This window comes from Terrapene carolina, unplaced genomic scaffold, assembly GCF_002925995.2.
Source record: "Terrapene carolina triunguis isolate 2854851 unplaced genomic scaffold, T_m_triunguis-2.0 Scaffold67, whole genome shotgun sequence".
In the NCBI taxonomy this organism is placed as follows: Eukaryota; Metazoa; Chordata; order Testudines; family Emydidae; genus Terrapene; species Terrapene triunguis.
Window position 1 is genome coordinate 19,552,830 of NW_020664418.1, and position 25,961 is coordinate 19,578,790.

At 38.4% G+C, this 25,961-nt stretch overlaps 1 protein-coding gene across 1 annotated transcript in view; it reads left to right on the forward strand.

Moving 5' to 3' along the window:
* VPS13C (vacuolar protein sorting 13 homolog C) overlaps window positions 1-25,961 on the forward strand; it is a 202,531-nt gene that overhangs the window by 52,794 nt on the left and 123,776 nt on the right. Inside the window, 15 exon segments of the mRNA XM_029910705.1 lie at window positions 2,087-2,222; window positions 3,226-3,320; window positions 7,745-7,887; window positions 9,764-9,956; window positions 10,175-10,289; window positions 10,724-10,860; window positions 11,590-11,716; window positions 12,428-12,545; window positions 17,175-17,304; window positions 17,731-17,809; window positions 18,316-18,455; window positions 19,025-19,178; window positions 20,564-20,640; window positions 20,805-20,864; window positions 22,912-23,074. Of these exon segments, the coding sequence (XP_029766565.1) occupies window positions 2,087-2,222; window positions 3,226-3,320; window positions 7,745-7,887; window positions 9,764-9,956; window positions 10,175-10,289; window positions 10,724-10,860; window positions 11,590-11,716; window positions 12,428-12,545; window positions 17,175-17,304; window positions 17,731-17,809; window positions 18,316-18,455; window positions 19,025-19,178; window positions 20,564-20,640; window positions 20,805-20,864; window positions 22,912-23,074 (1,867 nt within the window).

The following is a 25,961-nucleotide window of genomic DNA, read 5'->3' on the forward strand; positions in this document are numbered from 1 at the left end:
TGATTTCGAAAGATGCAGAAAAGTCTGGCAATCTGGCAAAGTATTTTTCTCTTTGCTGACTGTCCTATTGCAAAGTCTTTTCTATCTTTTAGTCTGCTATGAGTCCTCAGATAAACTAAACATAGCCTATGTGTTTATAGTGCCATAATGAGAGGAAACCATTGATGTAGTTTAAATTTGCCAAGCATTTATGCTAAAGGTAGCTGAAGAACTAATGTAAGACATATCTTTAAATTGCAAGTTCTTTGGGCTAGGGACTGTTACTTAGAATTTGAGGTAATAGGGTCTTACTGCTGTGACAAAGTTCCTCCTCTGCCTTGGTGGGTTCTGCGCTTTCTGGCGGATTTGCTCACCTTAGAGGTTCACGGCAGTCCTCAGTTTGGCTCCTTTTGTTAGTGGCACAAACCTGTCGTTCACTTGGCTAACCTCATCATTGGCCAGCATGGAGAAAGGGAGGAGAACAATCCCTGCAGTCTCTGCTGACCCACCCAGTGGGTCAGGGGATAGGCCAGGGATCTTCCTCTCTGGTGGGACCCACAGTCCAGGTCCCCTCCTCTTGTCTTAAATAGGGAGTTGAGGCGGATGGGGGCAACCCGGGCCCGCCCTCTACTCCGGGTTCCAGCCCATGGCCCTGTGGATTGCAACTGTCTACAGTGTCTCTTGTAACAGCTGCGTGATAGCTACAACTCCCTGGGCTACTTCCCCATGGCCTCCTCCCAACACCTTCTTTGTCCTCACCACAGGAACTTCCTCCTGATGTCTGGTAACGCTTGTACTTCGCAGTCCTCCAGCAGTACGCCTACTCACTCTCAGCTTCTTGTGCCTCTTGCTCCCAGCTCCTCACACGCGCCTCACTACTGAAGTGAGGTCCTTTTTAAAACCAGGTCCCCTGATTAGCCTGCCTGTCTTAATTGATTCTGGTAGCTTCTTAATTGGCTCCAGGTGTCCTAATTAGCCTGCCTTAATTGGTTCCAGCAACTTCCTGATTGTTCTGGAACAGCCCATTATCTTACTCAGGGAAAAGGGACCTGCTTAATCTGGGGCTAATATATCTACCGTCTATCACTCTCCTGTAGCCTCTCTTCCGGCTCCTCCAGAACCTCTTATTGAGGTTCTGGCTGCACTTTTCCTCGCACTTATTTCTTTATGCACACCCAATCCGAGGCCTCAGGAAGTTGCGGGACCACCTCGTCAGCCTCCTCCTAGCTATGGCCAAGGTGGCCATTCGTAACACCAGGGAGAAGAGGTTGGCAGGCGGGGGGGCTGCGACTGTGGGGCCGTTTTTTGTTCTTTCATCCATTCACATATCTGGGCAGAGTTCCTCTCGCTGTCTCTCTCGATGTTTTCGAGGAGCAGTGGGCGCTGTCCGGGGTTCTCTGTTCGGTGTCCCCTTCCGGTTCCTTAGTTTTGGCCCTTTGACCCCCACGACTGTTCCTGTTGTTGCCTTTGTTGTCCCCCGAACTCAGTTGGGTTCCGGGTTTAGTAGCCCCTCCCTAGGCTGGAGAAGGGGCTTTCAGCAGTGGGCGAGATAGTTAGCGCTCGCCCACGTCCTGGTACTCAAAGGGTTCACTCTCCTGTAGCCATCTGGCCTGACCCTGTCACACTGCTTACAACATAAAAGTGGAAATCTGAATAAAAGAAATTAAAATGGTAGAACTATCAAGATGGATTTATAGCAAACCTGAAAAAGTCTCTAAACTATGTTAACAGTATATAGATGTTAGGGCCAGAAGTTGTCCTTCACTTCCTTTATCTCCCTTGCTTTAGTTTTGTTTGTAGATCTCACTTGATTTGTTTGCAATTAGATTGGAACCTCTTTGGAGCAATGGATTACAAGTAGCTAAAGGGCACAACACAGAATAAATGTCATGTTAAGCAATGAAGCATTTTTTCCCCTTTAAAATACGGAGACTAATGTAATAAACGCTTCCATCTTATGCTGGGACTTAGTCTCTGATCTCTCTCATTACTGAAAATGCCTGTACATCATTTGATGTATCCATTGTTTAGTTTCTGGGAAAACAAAAGTTAATACGCAATGGTTCTAACATTTATGTTAATTTAACTAATTATCTTTGGTTTGTAGGTGATAAGATCAGGGCAGAAATTGCTGAGGAAGAAATCTGCTGATGGAGAGAAGAAAGGTGGAGGATGGTTTAGTGGGTTCTGGGGTAAGAAGGAATCTAGAAAAAAGGAAGATGAAGAATCAACAGTTCCTGAAAGTAGGTTTGAATTTAAATAGGTCATTCTCACATGAAGCTTAACAAATAGTACTAATATTTAATTCACTTGTGGGTAGGTGACTGTCTGTCCTTGGGTATAGGAAAATGGAGTGCACTGTTTTCTTGTTTTTAATTTTGGGTCTCTGCTGTTATATCACTGAATAGCTAGTAGTAATTCAGTGAAAACACAGTAATAAAATATGTCAGCAAATAAGCTGTGGCATCTTGTAAATGATGTATGAAAATTTCAGAAGTGCATTATAAAGAAAAAATACTGAGTTATTTATGATAGTTGTAAAAGGCAAGTATTCACTAGCAAGTTCCTCTAGTGACAGTTGGCTGTTTGGGCCAGGAATTCTTAGGGCAGTGTTTCCCAAACTTGGGATGACGCTTGTGTAGGGAAAGCCCCTGGCGGGCCAAGCCAGTTTGTTTACCTGCTGCGTCCGCAGGTTCGGCCGATCGCGGCTCCCACTGGCTACGGTTCACTGCTCCAGGGCAATGGGAGCTGCTGGAAGCGGCGCGGGCCGAGGGACTTACTGGCCGCCACTTCCAGCAGCTCCCATTGGCCTGGAGCAGCGAACCGTGGCCAGTGGGAGCTGTGATCGGCTGAACCTGCGGACGAGGCAGGTAAACAAACCGGCCTGGCCCGCCAGGGGCTTTCCCTACACAAGCAGCGTCCCAAGTTTGGGAAACACTGTCTTAGGGTATTGCATGGTGCCTAGCACAATGGGGTCTTGATCACAGCTGGGGCTTCTCTGTGCTACTGTGATGCAAGTAATTTCGGCGAGCTTACACTATGTAGGTATATATCACTTACTAGCCTGTGGTGGGGGAATATGAGTCACATTGCATAATTTACGATCTTTTTGAGAAATACTTCAAAGCAGAAATTAAATTAAGTGCCCTGGCAGCATGTGGTGTTAAGGTATATTTATTAAATTATGTTTTTCCTGTACCACTTATGGGTACTAATGTGAATTTGAACATTTTTTTTTTTTTTAAGCCATTGATGACCTCATGACCCCAGAAGAAAAGGCTAAGCTCTTTACTGCTATTGGGTATAGTGACAGCTCTCACAACTTGACTTTACCTAAGAAGGTAAACTGAATATTTTTAATGAAAGAAAAACAAAAACTTTGTTGTCCTGGTATACGTCAGTAATACAGGAGTGATGTTAGGAATGACTATATTTTGAGTGCCAATCGTTCATTGATACTGATCTGCCAAATATATATTCACTGTGAGTTCATATTCACAATCTGTAGACTAAAAGATCATTATATTGGGCTGTATAAACATCTGGGCTTGTTGAGATTTTGGTGTCCAACAGTCAAATGCATCCAGACAAATCAGTCGCTTGATGTTACTATCAAGATGTCAAAATCATTCATGTGTGATCTCTATTCCCAAAATTATGTGGAAATGGGTAATGGGAGCAGAATGAACTGAAAGATAAACTTGCTGCTTAAAAGAGAGGAAAAATAAAAAGTTTGCTGTAAATGGGGAAAACAAAACAAATTCCAACAAACAAAAAAACAACTAAAAATAGTTTGACCTCTTCAGCATCTCTCTTACTGAGTGTTGGAGGCAAGAACTTAAATTTATGTTAAACTCAGAATCCCATGGTAATTAGGTGAAATAAATATGTATTTAGGTCAAATGTTAGTATAGTATTGTTGATGCCTTGGGTCAACAGTTAACCAATATTCAGAGCTTGGCAGGGTTGTTCGTGTTAGGATGAGAAATTGATTATATGAGTCAGGTGTATATTCACTGTGTAATTTTGTTGGGTTAAAAAAATATATGCACAAGGTGCTGTTTCCATGAACACAATAAAAACAAACAGCAATAAGCAATTAGATTGCTAAGAAATCTGCAAGTCTGCCACTCCAGCTAGTTATGTGCACAAGAAGCTCACATGGCCAAAAAGCCATAATTACTCCAAGTAAGAAAGAGGACAGCTTAGGCTAAAACCTGTCCTGGTTTACTGGTGAAGTACAGGTAGCAATTAGAAATTAAAAAGCAATACACAAAAAATGGAAAAAAGAGGAAATAGATAGTAATGAGAATAAGTTAGAAGTTATGAAGTGTAGAAAGTTGATAAGGGAAGCTAAAGACTTCAGGGAGAAATCCATGGCTTGCAGGGCAAAGGACAATGAGGAATTTAAATATATTAGGAACAGAAGAAATCCTAACAGTAGTATAGACTCATTACTAGATGAAACAGTAAAATTAATGATACAAAAAGGCAGAAGTTTCATAAATATTTCTGTTCTGTATTTGGAAAGAAGCAGGATAATGTACTAGAATCATAAAACATCTGCTAGAGATGAACCTTTTTAAATCCGCAAGCCCAGGTAACTTGCACTAAAGAGTCCTAAAAGAGTTGGCGGAGATCTCGGTCCTGCTGACGTGAATTTTTTAATATATCTTAGAATACCTAGGAAATTCCAGAAGACTGGAAGAGTGCTAATTTTGTGCCAATATTCAAAAAAGACAAACTGTATGACCCAGCTAACTGTGGACTGACTAGCCTGACATCAGTCCTGGCCAAAATAATAGAAAAGCTGATTTGGGATGCGGTTATAAACAATTAAAACATAGGAATATAAGTAATGCTAGTCAGTATGATTTTTATGGAAGAGAGTTCTAGTCCAACTTGATTTAAATCTTTGAGACTATCAGTTTGGTTGATAAAGTTAACTGCATAGATGTAATGTACTTAAACTTATGCAAGTCGTCTGTCTTATTACCAAACAATGTGCTAATTATTTAATAGACTTACACGCTGTCAATATAGCCCATATTAAATGAATTAAGAATTGGTCAACTGACAGATTTTAAAAAAGCAGTTGTCAGTGGGGAATCATTATTGAATAGGGCCAGTTGTAGTGGAAAATCACTGCTGATAAAATTTGCAGTTGTCACAAAGATTGGCAGAGCAGTAAATAATGTGGACAAGGCAGTTGTACGGATGGGTAAGATGGGCCCATTCAAACAAAATGTGTTTGAATGCAGCCAAATGCACTTATACATCTAGGAACAAGGAATGTAGGTTCTACTTACAGAATGGGGGGTTGAATCCTAGACAGATGTAACTCTGAAAAGGATTAAGGGGTCGTAGTGGACAAGCAACTGAACATGAGCTATGGCAAAAAGCTAATGGGATCCTTGGATATATAAACAGGGAAGTAATGAGTATGGATGTGACTTTACCTTGGTATATGGGATTGGTGAGACGGATGCTGGAATACTATGTTGAGTTCCGGTGTCAACATTCTTTTAAAAAGAATAATGAAAAAATCAGAGCAAGTGCCACCAGAATAATTGGAGGGCTGGAGAAAATGTTGCTGTACTTTGATTTACAGCATATTACTTGAACTAAGAACCTTGCAGTAAATCAGAGAGCTTCAAGTATACAAAATATTGTTCTTGGCAGCTCTACCCCTTTGGCACAGAGTGGACTAGCCATTTATGTATTTGTGATATTGTAGATATACAGAAGTTCAGCAAGTGTTATCTATTTGAATGTGACTTTTTTTGTCCTGAAGACTTAACTAGAGATCTTAGTAGTGTAATCTGAGTTGTAACTTCTCATAAGTGAAAGAATGCTCGTGAGAGATGGAAAGCAGCCTGAAACAGTAATCATCTATTTTTCTCAATGAAGTGTTCACCCTCAAGATTGAACCTGAATACTCTTAACCCTGTTAACTATTTGACTGCTGATCATTTCATCTTGCTCTGTTGATCCTCTCAGAGGTTTGTTGATGCTCCAGTAGGGGTTCAAAAATACACCATTGGAAATAGTGCATAATGCAAACATAAACATGCAGAGATTAACTTGGAAGTGATTACTTCACTATATGAAGTATGCAACATCTTACTGAGTAGAAAGTGAAGGCACATCCACCAAAAAAAAATTGCAGGGCAGTATCACAAGAAAATGTTCGTACTTTTACAAGGTTGATTCTGTAAGCTTCAAAGGACACAGCCATTCCGAAAATCTCCCAGACTCTTTGTGGCCATAGCAGAGATAATTAAGGGACAGCACATTTCCACCCTGAGGATCTCAAAATGGGTCTCAGGATGCATTACACTCTATGAACTAGCAGGATGATCCCCACCAACTGGCATACAGGCCCATTCCACGAGAGCACAAGCATCAACTACCGCTGCACTCCATGACATGCCCCTCTTGGACATTGGTAAAGCGGCCACATGGAGCTCGGTGTACTCCTTCTCTTCTCATTATGCCTTGGTGCATGATTTGGCAAAGGATGCTTCATTTGGTACAGCGGTCCTTCATTCTGTGGTTCTGTCATCCTCTTCGCACCCTCCTATATAGGTACTGCTTGTCAATCACCTCAGTGGAATACAATAGGGACCATCACTCGAAGAAGAAGGGGAAGTTACTTACCAGTTACTGGAGGTTCTTTTGAGATGTGTGGTTCCTATATGTATTCCAGACACACACCCCTTCCCCTCTGCTGTGGATCTGAGACGTCTACGGTGGAGAAGGAACTGGAGACGTGACTGGTCCGCCCTGCCCTTTATTGCCTCGGGTGAAACCACGTGGCAGCGCAAGGGTGCATGTGCAGACTGATGGACACTATTTTCAAAAGCTCCAGCTCAAGGGGCATGAAGCATGCACATTACCCTCAGTGGAATATAGGTAGGGACCACACATCTTGAAGAACCTCCCGTTCTGTAGAAAAGTCTTTCACACAGGAAAAAACATTTATTATTGAATGCGGGAATCTTTAGTGGTAGCAGTACTCTGTCAGTATACTCGGTGTACATTGCTACCCTCTTAATTTCTCTCTCCACACTGGTAGTCCTGTTCCTTAGGTTAGGGCTGCTAGTCATGTACACAGAAGAATGTACAGGTTACATAACTGTTTCTTTTCCATGTTTATATGGCAAGGAATGTTCCAATCCTACTTTTTTTTGTTTCAGATAAAGAGAAATCATTTCCTATTGTTCTCAAAAAGGAAAAATGTGCTCCGATTGTTATGTGGATGCACTCAAACATAGGTCCCAGGAAGTAATCCAGTAACTTTGATCTTTCTTGCTGCTGAGACTGACATACATATGTGTAAATTATTCAAATCATGAATCAAAATTAATGATCACACCTAGTAATTATATCTTTTGAGTTCAACTAGCCATGGGATTAGGAGTTGCCTGGCTACACTGGATTTCCATCAAAGTAGTATGTCTACATCTCGAGTAAAAATAATTACTGTTAGATGGAATTGATGTCCGTTCTTTCAGAGAAAGGAAATACCTCAGTAACTTTTTTTTTTTTTTTTTTTTTTATTTTAAACTTGGAGAGAGAGGATGATGATTGAATTCAGGGGACTGTAACACAGGTTTCAGGCAATATGTTGGGCCACTGGATTGGCTTCACTAAAACTATATAAAACAGTGGAATATGTGGTAAATATAAGAAAATAGAAATTATCATGAAGCATTTGTGCAAAGACTCTTAATCTCTTTTTTTTTTTTATCTCCCCAACTAGTATGTTGCTCATGTAATGACACTGAAGCTGTTAAGTACTTCTCTTACAATTAAAGAAGACAAGGATGTGCCAGAGACTCTTAAAGTACAGATAATTGATCTAAGCACGAAAATATCTCAGAGACCAGGAGCACAAGCACTTAAGTAATTACATGTTTGCTTTTTCATATTTCTGTGAACAGTGATCAATTATATTTTCAGTGTGCTAATTTCCACTATGCTTATCCCTTTTTGAAATGAATGATTCTTGAACAAAGCAATATGTTGTGTATGACTCTCCTGATTACATTTTCTCAGATTTTTTTACATCTTAAAACTTTTTTGTAGGTAGATGAAGTTTTAAATAGTGATTTTAAAAAACAAAGTTGAAGGAGTGAGCCGTACTGGCTTGCCTAATAAAGACCTCTTTTGGAGCCCTGCTTCATTCAATGTTTAACATACATTGCCTTTTTTTTAAGCTAGCCATTCATACATTTGCAGCTTGTCTTCAAACCATATTTTGTTAAAAAGTGCTAAAAGTAATACCAAGCCTGGCTCCACAGTCAATGCCAAATGCTCTGGCCAGAGTGCCCCTCCCGCCTCTTTCCCCCCCGCCATGTTAAGTTGGTTACCTTGATTGTCACTTATACAGCTAAAGGTAAATACTGCTTTGCACATAGTTCTGTTTCACCTGAAAATCTCAAAGCACTTAACAGAGGATTAACCCCGCTTAAAGGGTGACCTAATCAAATACAGAGATTTGAAATTATAGGTATGATGATGGACAACATGACCTGTGTCCAGTATATGGGTCTATCCTCAGCTCAGAGTTAATTTCCCAGCTCTGCCACAAACTTCCTTTGGAATCTTCACCAAGGAACCAATACACTCTCTCCCTTAGTTGCTGCATCTGGAAAATGAACCTGTGCACACTTTTTCTAATTCAAGTTAGCATATTGGTGGTGAGAGTAGGAGAAGTAATTTTAACAGATCCTGTTTTTTCCCCACTTTTCTTTTATGCAGAACCCAATTTCACAGAATATCTGTTTAAAATATTCTGTAATGTGGTTTCATTGGACAGATTGAGGGGCACACAACTAGCACTTGGCCCAAAAATAAAAAAGGAGACATTTGAAAGTATAGTTGGCAATGAGACTTAATCCCAAAAATGTGGAAGTGATAATTTTGCTAATAAAATTTCATAAAGGAAAAGATGGAGCTAATCTGCCTTAGTTATTCTCCTTTATTTTAAAAGGTTAAAAACATCACATCTCTATGAACCTGGGCCTAAACTGACTTCCCTGTTTTAAACTCCCAAGTCTTTTTACCACTAAAACTAAATGAAAATCTTAATAGTCAGTTGTAGAAAAACCATGTCTTTTTTTTTCTAAGGTGCAACCAACCAACATAATCTCACATTCAGAAATCTGGTTCCTGCTTCCACTGAAGTAAACAATCAAGGACTTCTATTGATATCAAAGGGAGCAAGACTGGGTCCATAACTTGCATTGAAATCTGCAAGATTGGGCTTCAAACTGGCTCTCCTAAGTCATTAATAACTTTTTTTTTAATATAGCACAAGTGCACTGTCTCTGCATAAGAGAATCAGTTACAAGAGAAATGTGAACCTGAATTTAAAATGAAATAAAGTTGAATGTAGATGGTAAGGACATTAAAATTGCAGGGCTTAATTTAGTCTCCTGTTGTATTCTTTTCTTTGGGTAGCTTGTGTTGTCACTTAAACTATTTAGCTTCATTTAACCTACGGTATTTCTTTGTTGCCTTTTTATATGCAAGAATCTCCTAAAATTCTTTTGCATGTAGTTAGTCCTATGAATTTAGGATACTTCTTGAGACAGTTCTGGCTAATGATTAGTTGCCCTGTATCTTGTGTTCACTTAGTTCTTGTCTAAGACACTGTGATTTTTCCTGTTTCATGTTGGTGCAAAGTGAAATTGCAGCTTGTATTCCATTGATTCATTTACATACTATTGAATATTCATACAAATTGCTTTAAAACAATTCTTGTCTTCATTTACAGACTGGAAGCAAAACTTGAGCACTGGTATGTAACAGGACTGAAACAACAAAGTGTTGTACCTTCTCTTGTGGCTTCTATTGGGGATACCAAATCATCTTTGCTTAAAATAGTGTTTGAGACAAATCCAGAGGATAGTACTGCTGACCAGAGCCTTATAGTTGAATCACAGCCTGTGGAAATCATATATGATGCTGTGAGTAATATTCAAATTAGAAATGTATGGGAACACCTTTTGTTCTCTCTCAATCTCATTGCCTTTCCATCTCCTTTCAAATACTGTACCAAAGTAGTTTTTCTTCCTTTCCTTAATTTTTTGCCATCTCAGTTTAATTAATATTTAATTTATATTTTGGAACTGATGCAGTGTGTATTGGATGATTGCATATAAACTGATATTATTTGTTTTTAAAGAGAACAATAAATGCAATGGTGGAATTTTTCCAGACAAGTAAGGGAATGGATCTGGAACGACTAACATCAGCCACGTTGATGAAGTTGGAAGAAATTAAAGAAAGAACTGCTTCAGGTAAATAGATAAAAGTAACTACCATTGATAAGTGAACCCTTAAATATTAGCAAAGAGTCTGGGGGCCTTACTTGCGAGGCAGTATTAGTATTGATGTTTGAATAAACATCATACCATGGGATCTCTGAATCAAAATTACTTTAGTTCTGTTTCTCTTGAGTCAATACACTGATAAGTGATTTAACCTCCAAATAGAATGCCTTCTAGCAATAAATTGAAAAATTGACTTAAAAACTTACAAGATGTTAGTATATAGAGAAGTTAACCAAAAAGATGTCTGCATTAAAGATTGATCACTTTTAATCTGTAACTGCTCCTACAGTGAAAATGTGACTTTTACATTGGTATAGTATTGTTTGTTCCACGTCCCATACCTATTGGTTACAGATGTGAATATATTTTCATCTTTTAATCTATTCTTTTCCCTATTTAAGGACTAGCTCATATTATTGAAACACGGAAAGTCCTTGACTTGAGGATTAATCTGAAACCATCCTATCTTGTGGTTCCACAGACCGGTTTCCACAATGATAAGTCAGACCTTCTTATTTTGGACTTCGGTACATTTCAGGTATGCAGTTGGTTTCCTCTGGTTTCATTTGCATTCAAGAAAGAGGGAAATAGTACAATTATTTGTTTGTTCCCAGGAGGGTCGTTTTAAGACTGACAACAGGGCTGATCAGAGGTCAGTGGGTTTTTGTAAACCCACTAGTATCATTTGCATAATAACCTTTGTCATAAACACATGAATAAGAATCATCCAGAAGAACTATATTTCATTCTTTGTGAAATGTGGTTCAGTATATCAAACAAGTTAAATTGTAAGAGCTATGTGATTTTTTCAAAGCCATATCTTTCACTTGTTCATAAAGCACTGTGTACCTACATTTTTTAGTTAAGTAGTCTTCCTTTTATTTAAGAAATAAGAAGACTTAAGAAAAGCTATTGAGCTACTCTGGAGCTGTGAAAGTTGATGCTATGGTGGTGGTGTAAAGCTGAAACTTGAAGTCCTATATAAGTTGACTAATATATTGTTGTAGACATGACATGATTTATTTACAAAAATAAAAAAAAAGTTACTGAACTTGTTCTATTTTCAGTTATGATATCTTAATTTTCATTAAGGATAACGGCGTTGACATTTCTAAAATACCTCTTCTGAGGTAGTCAAACCAAAAATTACAGGCTTTAAAAATCTAGTAGTTTTACCTGTACAGTACTGAAATGAATAATATAGTGAGTGTATAAATACTGTGCTTTTAGTAGACATACTTTTATTTCTTTCAATCTGTCCCACCAGTTGACCAGCATAAATCAAGACGGTCATCGAGCTTCCAGTTTTTCATCCTTGGAAGAGATTATGGACAAAGCTTATGACACGTTTGATGTGAAAATCAATAATGTACAACTTCTCTTGGGCAGAAGAGGTATTAAAGCATAATCACTATCTAATCAAAGAAGAATAAAAATGTTTAAATGTATATTAGTAGATAGTGGTTTGTTCTTAAAATAAGTTACTTATAATGTAAAGAAAATACAAATTAAAACTGTAAAACTTCCTTTATTTTGAATTTTCCAGTATCTTGAATAAAACGCCCATTTGTTCTCTGGAAATCGATATTATTGCTGTACTCATTCAAGTGTTAGCAAGTAAATTAGGGTTAGGTAATTTAGTATTATGCACCTATTGATAGGCTCATGAATTTTTTTTTGATTGGATTAATAGACAGCTCAGACTAGCTGCAAAATATATATGATGGTCTTTTATGATGATTTACATGTGGGGACTCTTACGTTAGGAAAAATATTGTGAGGAAAAGAAGAAAACTGACATTCTGATAATGGCTGAGTTCATAGCTCTTGCTTCTGGGTTTCAAGGTTGTAAGTGAAAATACTTCTTGGTTTTGGCCCATGCTAGATGCTGATAAAGCATGGAGTTAGGGGTGGTTGTTTTCTGACCTGTGGAAGTCCATGCAATATCTTGCCTATATGAACTTAGGTTTCTGCAGTTCATTAGATGGGCTGGATTTTTTAAAGTAATTCTTAAATGATTTTTCTGGATTATTTTTATACGGTCTCTTCATTACAAAATAAAGCTTGTGAAGTTTAATTTTTAAACTGGATAAACACTCCTTCAGGTGAAGACTGGAAGAAGGCTCGATTTCAGCATCCATCAGCTTTGCACATATTGCAGCCTATGGATATGCGTGTGCAATTATCCAAATCAATGGTGGAGAAAGACATCAGAATGGCTAAGTAATGTATCAGCACTATCAGACAATTAATTTTTGCTTGGTTATTTGTGCTTATTGAAAAAGGGCATTGTCACTGAAGCCCAATGGGACAAGATGGAGTTTGAAGACTTATATGCATGGTCTTAATTTTCTCCTTGTTATGGGCAAAGTCAGTAGCTACACTTATAATTAAGGCTGTCTAACAGTTTACATGTTGCTTGTAACTTCTCCAAACTTCAATCATTTGGGCTGAAACTTGCCATATTGAGTGTTTGCTGCAGGCTAAGAATTTTGTAAAGTTTCAGCTAAAACAATGCAGCCTTTTGTGAGAATCAGATAAAGGAAAAACACCTTGTTTTGCCCATGTTAAATTGCTAAAGCGTGTCTATGCTTTAGAGCAGGCCCTTAAGAGAATTCACTCTCGTGTCAAGGATGTGCTTTTTGTCATTCGTGTGAAAATTTGGCATTAGTTGTGAGCCTCTGAAAAATGGCACATGGATACTTGTTAGTATTTGGCAGCTAAATTCTCAGAAGATTCTATCTGCACTGACTATGCTCCATGCTCATACAGTTCCTATTGGCCTGCAATAACCTATTCTTTGAATGATTGCACATGTACATTACACTCTTGGTGCGGGCACATCCTGAGCACAGTTTTCAGAAATTTTTCCCTCTGAGTTACCCTTCATGGCAGTTCAACCACTCTTCCCTGTCGCACATCACTGTGTGTCAGTATAAAGAGAAAAGCCACCCCTCCATCCCTCAGTTCCTTCTTACTTCCTGTGACGGTAGTTGGGGTCTGTTGGTCTTGCTTTAGCAAGTGCTCTCAGCTGGTTTTTTTCTTACATATAGTTAAATATTTATAGTTATTAGGGTTAGTTAGTGTTTGTTGATTTAGTTTAATGTCTTTTAATTTTTTCTTGATTTTGGGTTTTTCTTGGTTTCTGGTTTGGGGTTACATTACTGATTCTGAGGAATGTCTTGATTACCAGGCTTCAAGCCCTGCTTGTTTACAATGCCATGATTTTGTGACTGGGTATGAGGCTTCTGGGACATATGGCCTCATGCATATATGTAGTGTGGTGTGCCAGATTTCATATCAGGATTCTACAAGGTTGGATGGCCTCAGTATTTTTGCCAAGCTGTCACTATCTGAACACTGTGCTCAAGGGGCACCTCACATCTTAGATTCTCTAGACTAGATTGGTGGGAAAATCCTGCCAACATTTGTGAAGGAGTTCATTTGTCCTTCTGAGCCATCACTTGTTCTAGTAACAGATGCATCTGCTTTAGGTTGGGAAGCTGATCTGGTTCCCTTCAGTTTTAGGGGTTATAGTCTGCAAAAGACCTGACTCATCAGGTAAGGGGAGTTGAGAACTATCTGGCTGGTGTGCCCAGTTTTTCTATCCTATTCCAGGTAAAAAACTTTCTCAGTGTCACAGACAACACAGCGACAATGTTCTATCTCAGCAGACAAGGAGGTGCTTACTCATTCTTGCCCTGTCAAGAAGTGCTTCTTCTGGAAGTGCAGAACAAGCTGGCATATGACCTAAGCAGGTCATTGATGAGTCACCATGAGTTGTCTATTCATCCAGATGGAACCAGGTTCATTTTCTCAGCCGTATGGGGCTCCTCAGGTAGACCTGTTTGCAATGAGATAAAACAAGAAATGCCAACAGTTTTGTTACCTACAGGGTCACTGTCTGGGTTCCCTAATGGACATTTTCCTGTTGCCTGGAAGAGCAATCTCCTGTATGCTTTCCCATCAATTCCACTCCCTCACAGTGTGCTACTAAAAAATCAAACTGGACCATGCCTAAATCGTTCTTATCACCCCAGAGTGGCCAAGGCAGCAGTGACTCTCCACTATCCTGTACCTTTTGGTGAAAAAGCTGATACTGCTTCCATTGGACCCGGATTCAATTTCATAGGACTGAAAGGGACCTCGAGAGGTCATCTAGTCCAGTCCGCTGCACTCACAGCAGGACTAAGTATTATCTAGACCATCCAACAGCTTATTTCTCAAGACCAGGTTGTCTGCTCCACCCAAACCTGTAGAGACACTATCGAACGGCATAGATGCTCCATGGTTAGACTCTGGGGAGCAGTTGTGTTCAAAAGATGTGCTACTGAATAGTAGAAAATGATCTACTACATCTACTTGCCTCTCTGGGTATGTCTACACAGCAAAAAAAAACCAAACAGCCAGCTTGGGCTCGCAGGGCTTGGGCTGCAAGGCTGTTTGATTGCTGTGTAAACTTCCAGGCTTGGACTGGACACCGAGCTCTAGGACCCTCCCACCTCACAGGATCCTGGAGTCCAGACTCCAGCCCGAGCCCGGAAGTCTATACAGCAATCAAACAGCCCCTCAGCCTGAACTGTGCAAGCCTGAACTGGCTGACAAGGGCGTGTCGCAGGTGTCTAGTTGCTGTGTAGACAAACCCTCTTAGCAGAAGCATTTCTCTATCTGGTCTCATCTGTCTGGAATTTTGCTGATATATTCTTCAGTCCAGTATATTTTGGACTATCTTTTGTACCTAAAACACATATTGGTTGTTAGTTCCATCAAGGTCCACTTAGTTGTTCTCAGCCGTGGATGACGGCTCTGTCTTTTCTAATAGAATGTCAATACATTTTTGAAAGGCCTGGAAAGATTGTATCCTCAGGTACAAGATCCTGTTCCCCATGGGACTTAAACTTGATACTGGCAAAGCTTATGTTCTTTCTTTTAAGCTTTTTGCTATCTGCTCTTGTCTGCCTCCTTCAGTGAAAGTAGCATTTCTGGTGGCTATTACTTCTGCTACGAGGGTAAGTGAGCTGCGGGCCCTGATGTCTGGCCCTCATTCTAGTGTTTTCTCTAAAGACCAAGTTTACCTGTGTATTCATCCAAAGTTTCTCTCAAAAGTGGTATCTAGTTTTTATATCAACCAAGCAGTTTACCTACCTTCATTCTTCCCAAACCACATTCAGATAAAGATGAAAGGAAGGCTACACGTACTCTGGTTATTAGGAGAGCGTTGGCATTCTACCCTGACAGGTCCAAACAGTTCTCTCTCTGTCTTCCCAACTCTTTGTGGTGATCGCAGACAGAATGAAGGGGCTCCCAGTTTGTTCTCAGAGCATATCATCTTGGATAACTTCATGCATCCGCCTGTGCTACTATTTGGCTAATGTTATCCTGCTAAGCGGAGTGACAGCATGTTCAACGAGATAGCAAGCTGCTTCTGCAGCCTTCCTGGCTAAAATTCCTATCTCAGACATTTGTAAGATGGCAACTTGGTCTTTGGTGCTCATGTTTGCTTCCTATTATGCCATCACTCAGCAAGCTCAGGATGATGCCAGATTTGGGTGAGTTGTCCTTTAGTCCCTGTGCAGATTAGGCTCTGATCCTGCCACCTGTTTCCGTGGCTTGTGAATCATCAAGAGAAGAATGCACATGTGCAATCACTTGAAGAAAAAAAACAGTTACTAACCTGTTCCATAATTGTTGTTCTTCGAGATGTGTTGCACATATCTGTTCTATGACCTGCTGTCCTACCTCTCTGCATCAGTGTTTTTCCGGCAAAAAGAAACTGGGGGAGGGCGGTGGTGACCGTGTCCTTTTATACATGTATGCACAGGCATGCAAGAGCAGAGAGCTCTCGAGCTGCCCTGATGGGTACTGCTGAGGGAAAAATTTCTCACTGCTGTGTTCAGGGCATGCACACACCAAGAGTGGAATGGTCATGTGCAACACACCTCGAATAACCACAGTTGAGGAACAAGTTAGTAATTGTTTTTTTGCATACCACCTATTGAAGTTTTCAAGGAAAACTTGTCTGAGGTGTTTTTGGCCACAGTCTCAGGCTGCAAATAATTCCTTTACATTTCTGTCTAAAAGCACAAACTATTCTGCTGTTCACTGAACAAAAACTTTTGAACATTATGGCAGTTGAATTTATTTTGAATAAAGTAGCCCTGGATGGGTTGTCCCCACATCTTAACTTTTCTAAGAAAAACAAATATCACAAGTTAAGAGCAAAACCAGTGACCTGAATACCTAAAATGTATGTAGAGGCATTATTCCCAGCTTTTGGGGCAAGTATCTTATATTGTTCTCCAGCCATCAGTATGGCTAACACAAAGAAAGAGCTGAGAGGAGGAAGGAGTTATGACTAGCTTCTATAGGAAGGTGGGGGAAAGGGGTTATCTGTGAAATTCAATAGGGGGAAAAAAATCTCCATTTAGCTTGGGTGTTTAATATAGTTCCACTGACAGAAGTTAATTTTTATGACTGTGTTCACTACACCTCTACCCTGATATAACATGAATTCGGATATAACGCGGTAAAGCAGTGCTCCGGGGGGGCGGGGCTGCGCGCTCTGGCGGATCAAAGCAAGTTCGATATAACGCGGTTTCACCTATAACGCGGGAAGATTTTTTTGGCTCCCAAGGACAGCATTATATCAGGGTAGAGGTGTATAAGTATATGTACTAGCAGGCCCCGAACAAGATGCCTGCATCATGAGCTTCTTTGCTCCAACAGTTAATCACCTGTTAAAATTAAAATTTAGTAAACCTCTTGGCATCTGCTGAAAAGTTGGCTTACATGCAACTTCATTCCAATATTATACTGTTCACAATGCCGTTTTTTTAATTCTCTACCCCCCAGGTTTAAAGTTTCAGGAGGCCTTCCCCTGGTGCATGTGAGACTTTCTGACCAAAAGATCAAGGGGATTTTTGATCTGATTGATAGTATTCCATTTCCTCAGATGTCAGCCATGTCAGTTCAAAGCACAAAGGTAAACTGACTAGAATAATGGTAAACTTGAACTAAAACATGATAGTATAACTGCATAGAACCCTTTTAGTGAGTGCATTCCTTCATTTAGTATTTATGGAAAGCAGATATTGGCAGGTAAGAGAAGGCTACAGGATATCTGAAAAAAAAAAAAAAAGACAGTAATATGTTCATGTGTTGCTCTAAATGATGATGATGATGATGATGAAGACAGTCTTCAAAGTCCACTTGAACACACACAACTAGTCTTATTTGAATAGGCAGTGTATTATCATATGTTGACTTGAAAGTTCAAATTAAAATTTGAGTCTTATCCACAAATTTTATTTGGGAAGCAGGGTGGATTTTCATGAGAATATAAATGAACATTCTGAAGTCATAATAAGTTATTGTAGATAAGTTTCTATACTTGGCAATTTTTTTCTAGGTACCTGCTATCCCCATGATTACTGATGCAAGGAAAGGGTTACTTGACACATCAATATTGCTGGAAGGAGTAGAATCAGGTAAGAAAATATTTTTAACTATTTCTAAAACAAAACTTTGCTAGGTGTTTCTGATCATGAAATGAGTGTTCTGTGGACAATAAATACCTATGCATACCTATGAATTGCAAAATTTAAGGTGGCCTTGCAGATCTTGCTGATACTATCTTAAGACACTAAGCTTGCTTTTTAAAAATACATAATTAGCTTTTTTTGTTCAGAAGATACATTAATTTACATTATGAAAGCTATGGAAAGCTTTCCTAATCTGAGATCAGTCATTCAATGGGATGTTAACTTGTGGTATCTGGACCCTGATTGTCTCAACCACCTTGCGCTTATAATTATCATATTTAGAAAATACTTACATGAAGAGGCCTCAAACACAAGTAAATACAGAATTGATAATTACAAACAAATCAGTATGTCAAGGTACTAGCCATTGCAAAGAGAACATTTGCTCGCTTTTATATTTGGCTGTCAGTTCAACAGACAGCATAAAAATATTACATGTCTTTATTTCCTAGAGTCTGATGAATATTTTGATGCTGAAAATTCTTTTTCACTAACTGAAAAGGCTCTACATGAAGGACATGAACTAAAAAACAAAACAGAGACTATTAATGAGGAGTTCACAGACCTTCAATTGAAGTTTGAAATTAAAGAGGCATGTGTTTTACTTTCCTTTCTTCAAATTGCATTAGTCTCTCTTAATCTGTAGGACCATTATAAAGCAGTTATTATAGGATCCGTTACATGTCAAAGTGCACCCCCACTAGTCTGATGAACAGCACAACATTGATGAAGTGTAACCTCAGAAAATAATACATTTACTTTAGCACCATAATCCAGCAAACTTCCATATGTAGTAACTTGATAGTAATGCCACATAAGAAGGAGGAAGTTGAAACATCAGGAGAGTCATTAACAAAGAACCAACTCTAGGAGTTTGCTTCCGCTTTGTAATAGCAAAATTCTACTTAAAATATTTGTTCACCAAGAATTAGAAATTCCCTCCCCTTTCCATTATGCTTCAAGTAGTTCAGATCTTGACAGCTCACCTTCCGTTTCACACTCTTGTGCAAGAATGCTAGTTGTTAAAGAAAATAAAACAGTAAAGGTAGCAGCAATTTCATTTTCCTCTTTCTGATTAATAAAAAATGGAACATCAGATATGAAAAGAGATGATCTGATACCAGTCTATTACTGACATTTGTGTAATTCTTATTCATGTAGGTGGTTTTAGAACTCACAAAGCAACAGAAAATAGAGGAAACAATACTTGTATTTAATGTAATGCAGCTCGGAACAGAAGCTACAGTCAGAACATATGACTTAACAGCTGTATCTTACTTAAAGAAAATCAGCTTGGATTACCACAAAATTCAAGGTAATGAAAATAATAAAACAAAATGGAGGATAAGAATAATAGTGTCTCTGCTTAGTAGACTTCATAGTTTAAATCTTTTTGTATCAAGGTTTCGACTGCCTACCCTAGCCTTTCAGAGAAAAGTTCTACAGTATGATAGTTAGGTTTGATATTTAGAATGAGCCCCTTCTCTGTTAAGGCTGCAGTTGTGTGGGCCCATATAATTGTGTGCAGTTCTCCACATGGAACTTATGTGCCGGTACAGTTGATGCCATTAAGACATTCACCTGGTTTTCTTTGCTTATCTAGTAAATGTGTAATTTTAGGTATCTCAGTCGTAGCTGCAAAATGGTGGAAGTCAAGTTTTAAAAATCTGGCCCTTACTCTTTGACATACATGGAAATTTTTAGGAAGATAAGTAGCAACTAGAAAATGAAGTCACCTTTCTTAGTAATACATATGTGGCAATGTATCTGTTGTAGAGTGGGAAGGGGTTAATTTAAATTTGGTTCAGAGAAACAAGAAGTGGTAGCCTACCTCTTACTCATTCAGGGAAAACCAAATCAAAAGATGGAATCTTTGTTACAGGCTAATTCATGAGACTATCCTCAGGCATTATGATGCCTACTATTTAGTCTCCAGCGGTTCTTTTACATACCTTATGGGACACCATGATTGAAGCCAAGTAAAATAATCACAGTTATTAACTATGGCTGTTTTATTATTAAGGAAAGGAAAAGAAAACATTAAACAAAACAGACAAATGACAGAGCACACTGATAAATTAGCTGTTTTGGTTAGTCTAGGTGCACGAGTGCATGCTAGCCCAATTCAAGCCCTATAAGAAGAACTTCCTGATACTTGTTCATTTAATGATTTTGGTGTACACTAAATTTTGTCCATGTTGATGTCTTTACTAGTTATAGATAAAGGATTCAGTGTTGAGATACTGAAGCAGAGCCTATTCCATTTGTCACTACTATTTTTTTTTTTTTAATTAAACCGAATGCTTTGTGAAACCTTTTTCAGAGGCACATATCAACATTAGTCTCCCAGCACACATGGACTTCTAATGCGAGTTTGGCACCTACCTTTTTTGAAAATTACAGCCCTTTAAATGTTTTAATATTCTCATTCTTCAATATCAGTATTTTAAATATGGCAAAAAGAAAAGGTACAAGCCTGTGTAATGACAGTGTTAACTTGTCATTGCCTGTCTAAACGTTCAACTCAAGATGTAAACGTGGATTCTAGGTTATTAGCACAATGCTTCAGGCAGCAACACATTTTGAAGTGTTAAATAGAAAACGATGTTCGAGGAGAAGGGTTTAATAAAATCATTTCTCTGCCTGCTTCAATATTGCGAAAGCTGAATTCTCAATATGCTCTCATTTGGTATGTTACAGATAAAAAACGACCACTTCACTTAATAAGCTCTTCAGATGGACCTGGATTAGACCTTTTGAAAGTGGAATATATCAAGGTACATGCTTACTATTTAATAAGTATTTATTAAAATGATCTGTGAAGTGTATCTGGTAATAAGTTAAAAATTTAGTACACAAGGTATAAGTGAGTGCAGTCTACAATGCAATGGCTCATTCAATTTGTCTATCTTTAACCTTTTATAACATGTTTCCCTTTTAGGCTGACAAAAATGGTCCAAAATTTCAGTCAAGTTTTGACAACACTGAACAAACACTTCAGGTAAGTGAATTTTTTTCCAAGTGTCTAGTATTAGCCTCTTTACTTAGCAGGTACCTGCAAGTCAAAGCTGAGACTCACTGAAGAGTGGAATGTTAGCCTGACTTCCCTAGGTAAAGTGGTATGCTCTTATCTCATGTTAGGTAACTTAAGGTAAAATATTAGTAATGACAGGGCAACTTGTAGTTTCAGCAGGTCAAGTTGAAGCCTATGCTCCTCCATAGTCTTATCTTGACCTGCAAACTGTTGTGAAAACTACCAGCTGCTTGGTCTTCACTAGGGTTTTAACTAGCTAACTTGAGTTAATGAGTTAAATTTTTTTATTAAGATGATGTTTAAAAAAAGTGAACGGTACAGAGTTTAAGCATAGAAGTTTCTGGTTATCGGGGAATAACATACAGATTATCAAGGGGTGCGAAGTTCGGTTTAAGATCGGGTGGCATAAGGAATACATAATCTGCAATATCCCTGATTGGGGATGAAAGGTTGATGACAGACAAACTACAGACATGGATGTGTTGGGGGCAGGGCTGGAGTGGTATGAAGTTGAGATTGCCACCATACCACTCCAGCCCTGCCCCCAACACATCCCTGCGCCTTGGGGTTCATAGGAGATGGCTATAACAGCTGCCCCGACCTAGGAAAATTATCAGTTGCCCACTTAGGGCAGTTTTAGTGTCCCTTCGTGCCACTCTGGCAGTGCAAAGGAGCCCAACTCTCCTAGAAACTGTTAAATTGCGTATGGATCAGAAGTCTCAGCCAATGAACTGAAATATGTGCTTAAAAGCCTTACTTCAGGCACCAAACATTTTAAAATGACTAGATAACTGTAACAGTTGGCGGAGCGAGCAAGCTCTGTACTAATGCTTTTTTCCTCCTCAGTTTGTGAAAAGGAAATACACAGCATACATTTAACTTGTGGTACTCCTCAATATCTAATGTTCGGGTGAAATGTCAGAAGAGATTAAAACAACCTTGGGGGGTGGGGAGGTAAAAAAAATCTCCATTAACTGTGCCTGAGATTAAAAATGACAAAGGCGGTCAGTTTTCTTACTTTGGGGCATATCGCCAATGGGTGTCATGAAGAAACTTTTTCCCTGGTGTAAGCTGTGATTGATGTAAGGAGTGCCTTGAGGATGAAGGCACCTTCTTTTGAAGTATCTGCCAGTCACAGTTGAACTGAATATTTGACTGAAATGGTCAACTAGAATGCTCTACATTGGGTCTATGAATTCTGTTTGTTCCCAGTTTAGATATTTTTAATATTTCTGTGAATCCTATAGAGTTGAAGTCTTTGGTACACATTTAGTGTTAAATCTTTACATTCCTTAATATGAAACTGTCAAGGTTAGTGAAAAGTGATAGAACTAGGCTTAGGTACATCAGCATAATTTTCATGTTGATGGTTCCCAGATGAATTTATCAAGTTATGGCCTAATTAAACCACATGTATTGCATCTTGTCTGTCTTTTTATGTGTTTGGGACAACTACGGTGTGGTATAAGCCTGGCAAATACCTCTGGTATAGCACGGGATTTTTAGTAACATTCAACTGCAGCTTGCTTGAAAGGTTTATTTTGTCCAGCTGAGAACAGACAGTTTAATAATGCAAGTGTTCCCCTGAAGAACTTTCTGGGAAGGTATTTTCTGAATCTTCTGGTAATTAGTATTATGCATTTTCCCCAACAGACTAAGTTCTCATGGCAACAAAGGTTAAGAGAACCAGAAAATACAAACTTAAAAAACAGATCAGGAAAAACTACTCAAAGAATATACTGGAGTTAACTAAAAGGAAAAAACCCCACAACTAGTCCAGTATTTGATGTCTTTTTAGTTTAGTTGCATGTCACCTTGTTCTTGTATGATGGGAAGATGAAGCCAAATATTTATTGGTGATTACATATCTGTGTCATTTTCCCGTATAATTGTCACCCTGCAAGCCTAAATCCCAATCCATTCAGCATGTCTACTCGTGGAAGTGATCCACACGCTAAATGAATGTTATCTGTAGTTTTACTTTTTGTGATTTGGATTCTTTTGTTTTAAACAGGTGGCCTTTTCGTCGTTAAATTTTCTGCTACATACACAGGCCCTTCTCTCTACTATCAATTTTCTAACAGACGTTATTCCATCAAGCAGTCCAAGTACTGGTGACATAGGACACTTGCAAACACAAGGAGAAAAGCAGCAAAAAGATACTAGTGTGAAGAAAGGTATAGTTAATATTTCTGGCAAGTCTAATGTTGTTCAGTGTGTCATGTTGGAGTGAAAGGGTAGATTTAAATTGTTAGACACTAATTTAGTTTTAAAAATTATTAAAATATTTAGTTTGCAGAAACAAGAAATGGTAGGCCAGTTCTTACTAATTTTCTTTCACTGCCAACTTAGAGGTATCCACTGTTTAGTCACAGGAATTATTTTACGTAATTCAGGGGACACCATGATCAAGGCCAAGCAAAATAATGGCAGTTATTAACTATGGCTTTTTGTTATTGAAGTAAGGAAAAGAAAATATTAAACAATACAAATGATAAGCTGGTTATTTACATTACAATTTCTGTGGTATATCTCTCTGTGGAAAGCTTTTAACAGAGATTACAACCCTGAGAATGAACACCTCTGAGGTGTGCTTTCCTCTTGGTAAGTTAAAACTAAAGTATATTTTCCCCAAAATTATTGTGAATCCCTTTAGTATATCCTTAGATAAATAATAATGTTCATAGATGGGCAGAAGAATTTTGTTTAAAGGCAGGTTGTCCCATTGTTTATTAATATATAACCAGTTAGTATATCAATAAGCCAGTTTATAGTTGGCAAAGTAAGCGATCTTAACTGCACCTTATGAAACTGAAGAAAACGTGGAAATCAGTTACTTAGAAGAAGCCATTTAAGGAGCAATCTTGAGACAGGCCAGTTAGCCAATATTAAGAATCTTAAATCCAATTAAATCCCAGTGTATCTCAGTTTACCAGTGTTTAGCCTCTGTCTCCTCTCCAGGAATACAAGGTTTAACCACTTCGTGATCAACAGGAGAAACTTAGTCTTTTAAGTATCAGAGGGGTAACCGTGTTAGTCTTTATCCACAAAAAGAGCAAGGAGTCCAGTGGCACCTTAAAGACTAACAGATTTATTTGGGCATAAGCTTTTGTGGATAAAAAAAACCTACTTCTGTTTTTTATTTTTTTTTTAACCCATGAAAGCTTATGCCCAAATAAATCTGTTAAAGTGCCACCTGACTCCTCGTGTGGTTTTTTTTTTTTTTTTTGTTTGTTTGTTTTTTTTTTTTTTTTGGTAATTAGTTTAGCCTCAAATGACCTTGGCATAAAACATCTGACTATTCATATATCAATGAAATTAGGAAGTTGTTAAATGAAGGCATTCATTTAGATACAAAATATTTGCAAATGTGCATATTAAGCATTGGAGAACCAACAAAGGTTTTCATCTCTAAGTGGAAACATGAGTTAGAAGTAACCAGTATCTTCTGTAAAATATTTCCCACCATAAATGTTCTTCAAGTTCAAGGAATGAAGACTTTAATGTGTTTACTAAAGAAATTAATTTCAAAAAGAATATTTCTAGTTATTTGTGAGAGTTTAAATTCAGGTTTTTCTTTGAAAAGAAAAGTGGGGGTGGTTGGTTTAGACCCACTTTACTTCTATATTTATTGCTCTGACAACCTAGTCCTGCATTCCTTTCACAATTAGGTTGCTTCTGAAAAGTGTTTACCTGGTTTGTCTGGTGTTTGCTGTTCTTGGGAGATAGAAGCAAAAACTTCAATAATATCATATAATAATAATATAATTAATTAGCCTTCTATAATGTCTTGGATTAGCTTCAGCATTTTGTCACATAATTAGCTAAACATGTATATTGTTAAATTTCCAAGCCTCCTGGCTATAAAACTCCAGTATCCAATCTTAATGGCCAGTAAAGGGTTCAGTCATGCAAGATACTAAGCACTCTGGCCCTGACCTAGCAAACAAGTTAAGAACAAGTGCTTAACTAACAAGACTATTTGCTTACTTAAAGTTAAGTATGTGCTTAATTTGTTGGATCAAGATGCAGGAGCATGGATGTGATCTAAAGATAGGTGTGGCAGGTATAATACTTAGGAAAAAGGGGGGGGAAATGGAACGTCTGTCACCTGTGTTGTCTTCAGTTGGGCTTTTTATTCCTATATATGCTTGTTTAAGAGCTGCTTCACATGTGGCTCACTCAAACTGAGGTATGCCAATGACTTTCTCTCTCTGCTTGTGGAATAAAAAGTAAGGCAGGATCTTAATCCTCATTTCAGGGTAATACATAGAGAGAAGAGGCACACATTGCTTTCTGCAAGTAGTCATTAACTTAAGAGCTCGGTGCTGAGCTAGAGAATGCAAGAATAAACCTTTTCTGACAAGAGACTTGCTGAGGAAGTAGCGTGTTCCTTTTTTCAGCCTAATGAAAATTCTCTACGTGCTTCTGGAACATAGGAGCAAAAGATGGAGAAATCTCAAGACAGTTGGTGACAGAGGCAGCAGTCTGTGCCAGCTTCCCAAGAGCTATAAAATGTACTTGGCAAGTGTCACATGGGCCAAGAAATGGACTACTCTGGCAGAAGAGCAGTCTAAAGCAGTTTATCGAGCTAATGATCTGTTTATGGGTGATAGGTTCGCTCCTTCTGCAGACCAGTAACAAAGTTACTCCACAGATAATTAACAAACTATGAGCATTTAAACTTCAGTGTTGAGCATTACTTTTAACTATGGTCAGTCAGCACTTTTATTAATCAACACAAATATTTAGTCTCAAATTTTAAGAAAATCCTTTCTTATCCAAGCAATAAAATTAATCATGAAAATAAGGCCACCTGTACATAGAAGATGTAAATAGATAAAATGCTCAAGGGTTTTCATAACTAGAAAATATTTATCAATCACTGTAACAACTCATATATTTTATAGTTGATGTTTTATATACAAATTAGTTTAATTAACATTGACTGCACTTAAGCCTAATGTAGCCGTACTTGATTTCTCTAAAATTGTTGATACACCAGAGGTAGCAGAAGTGGGTGTGCTACTTTCAACAGAGCTCCAGGCAACTCTGGCATTTAAA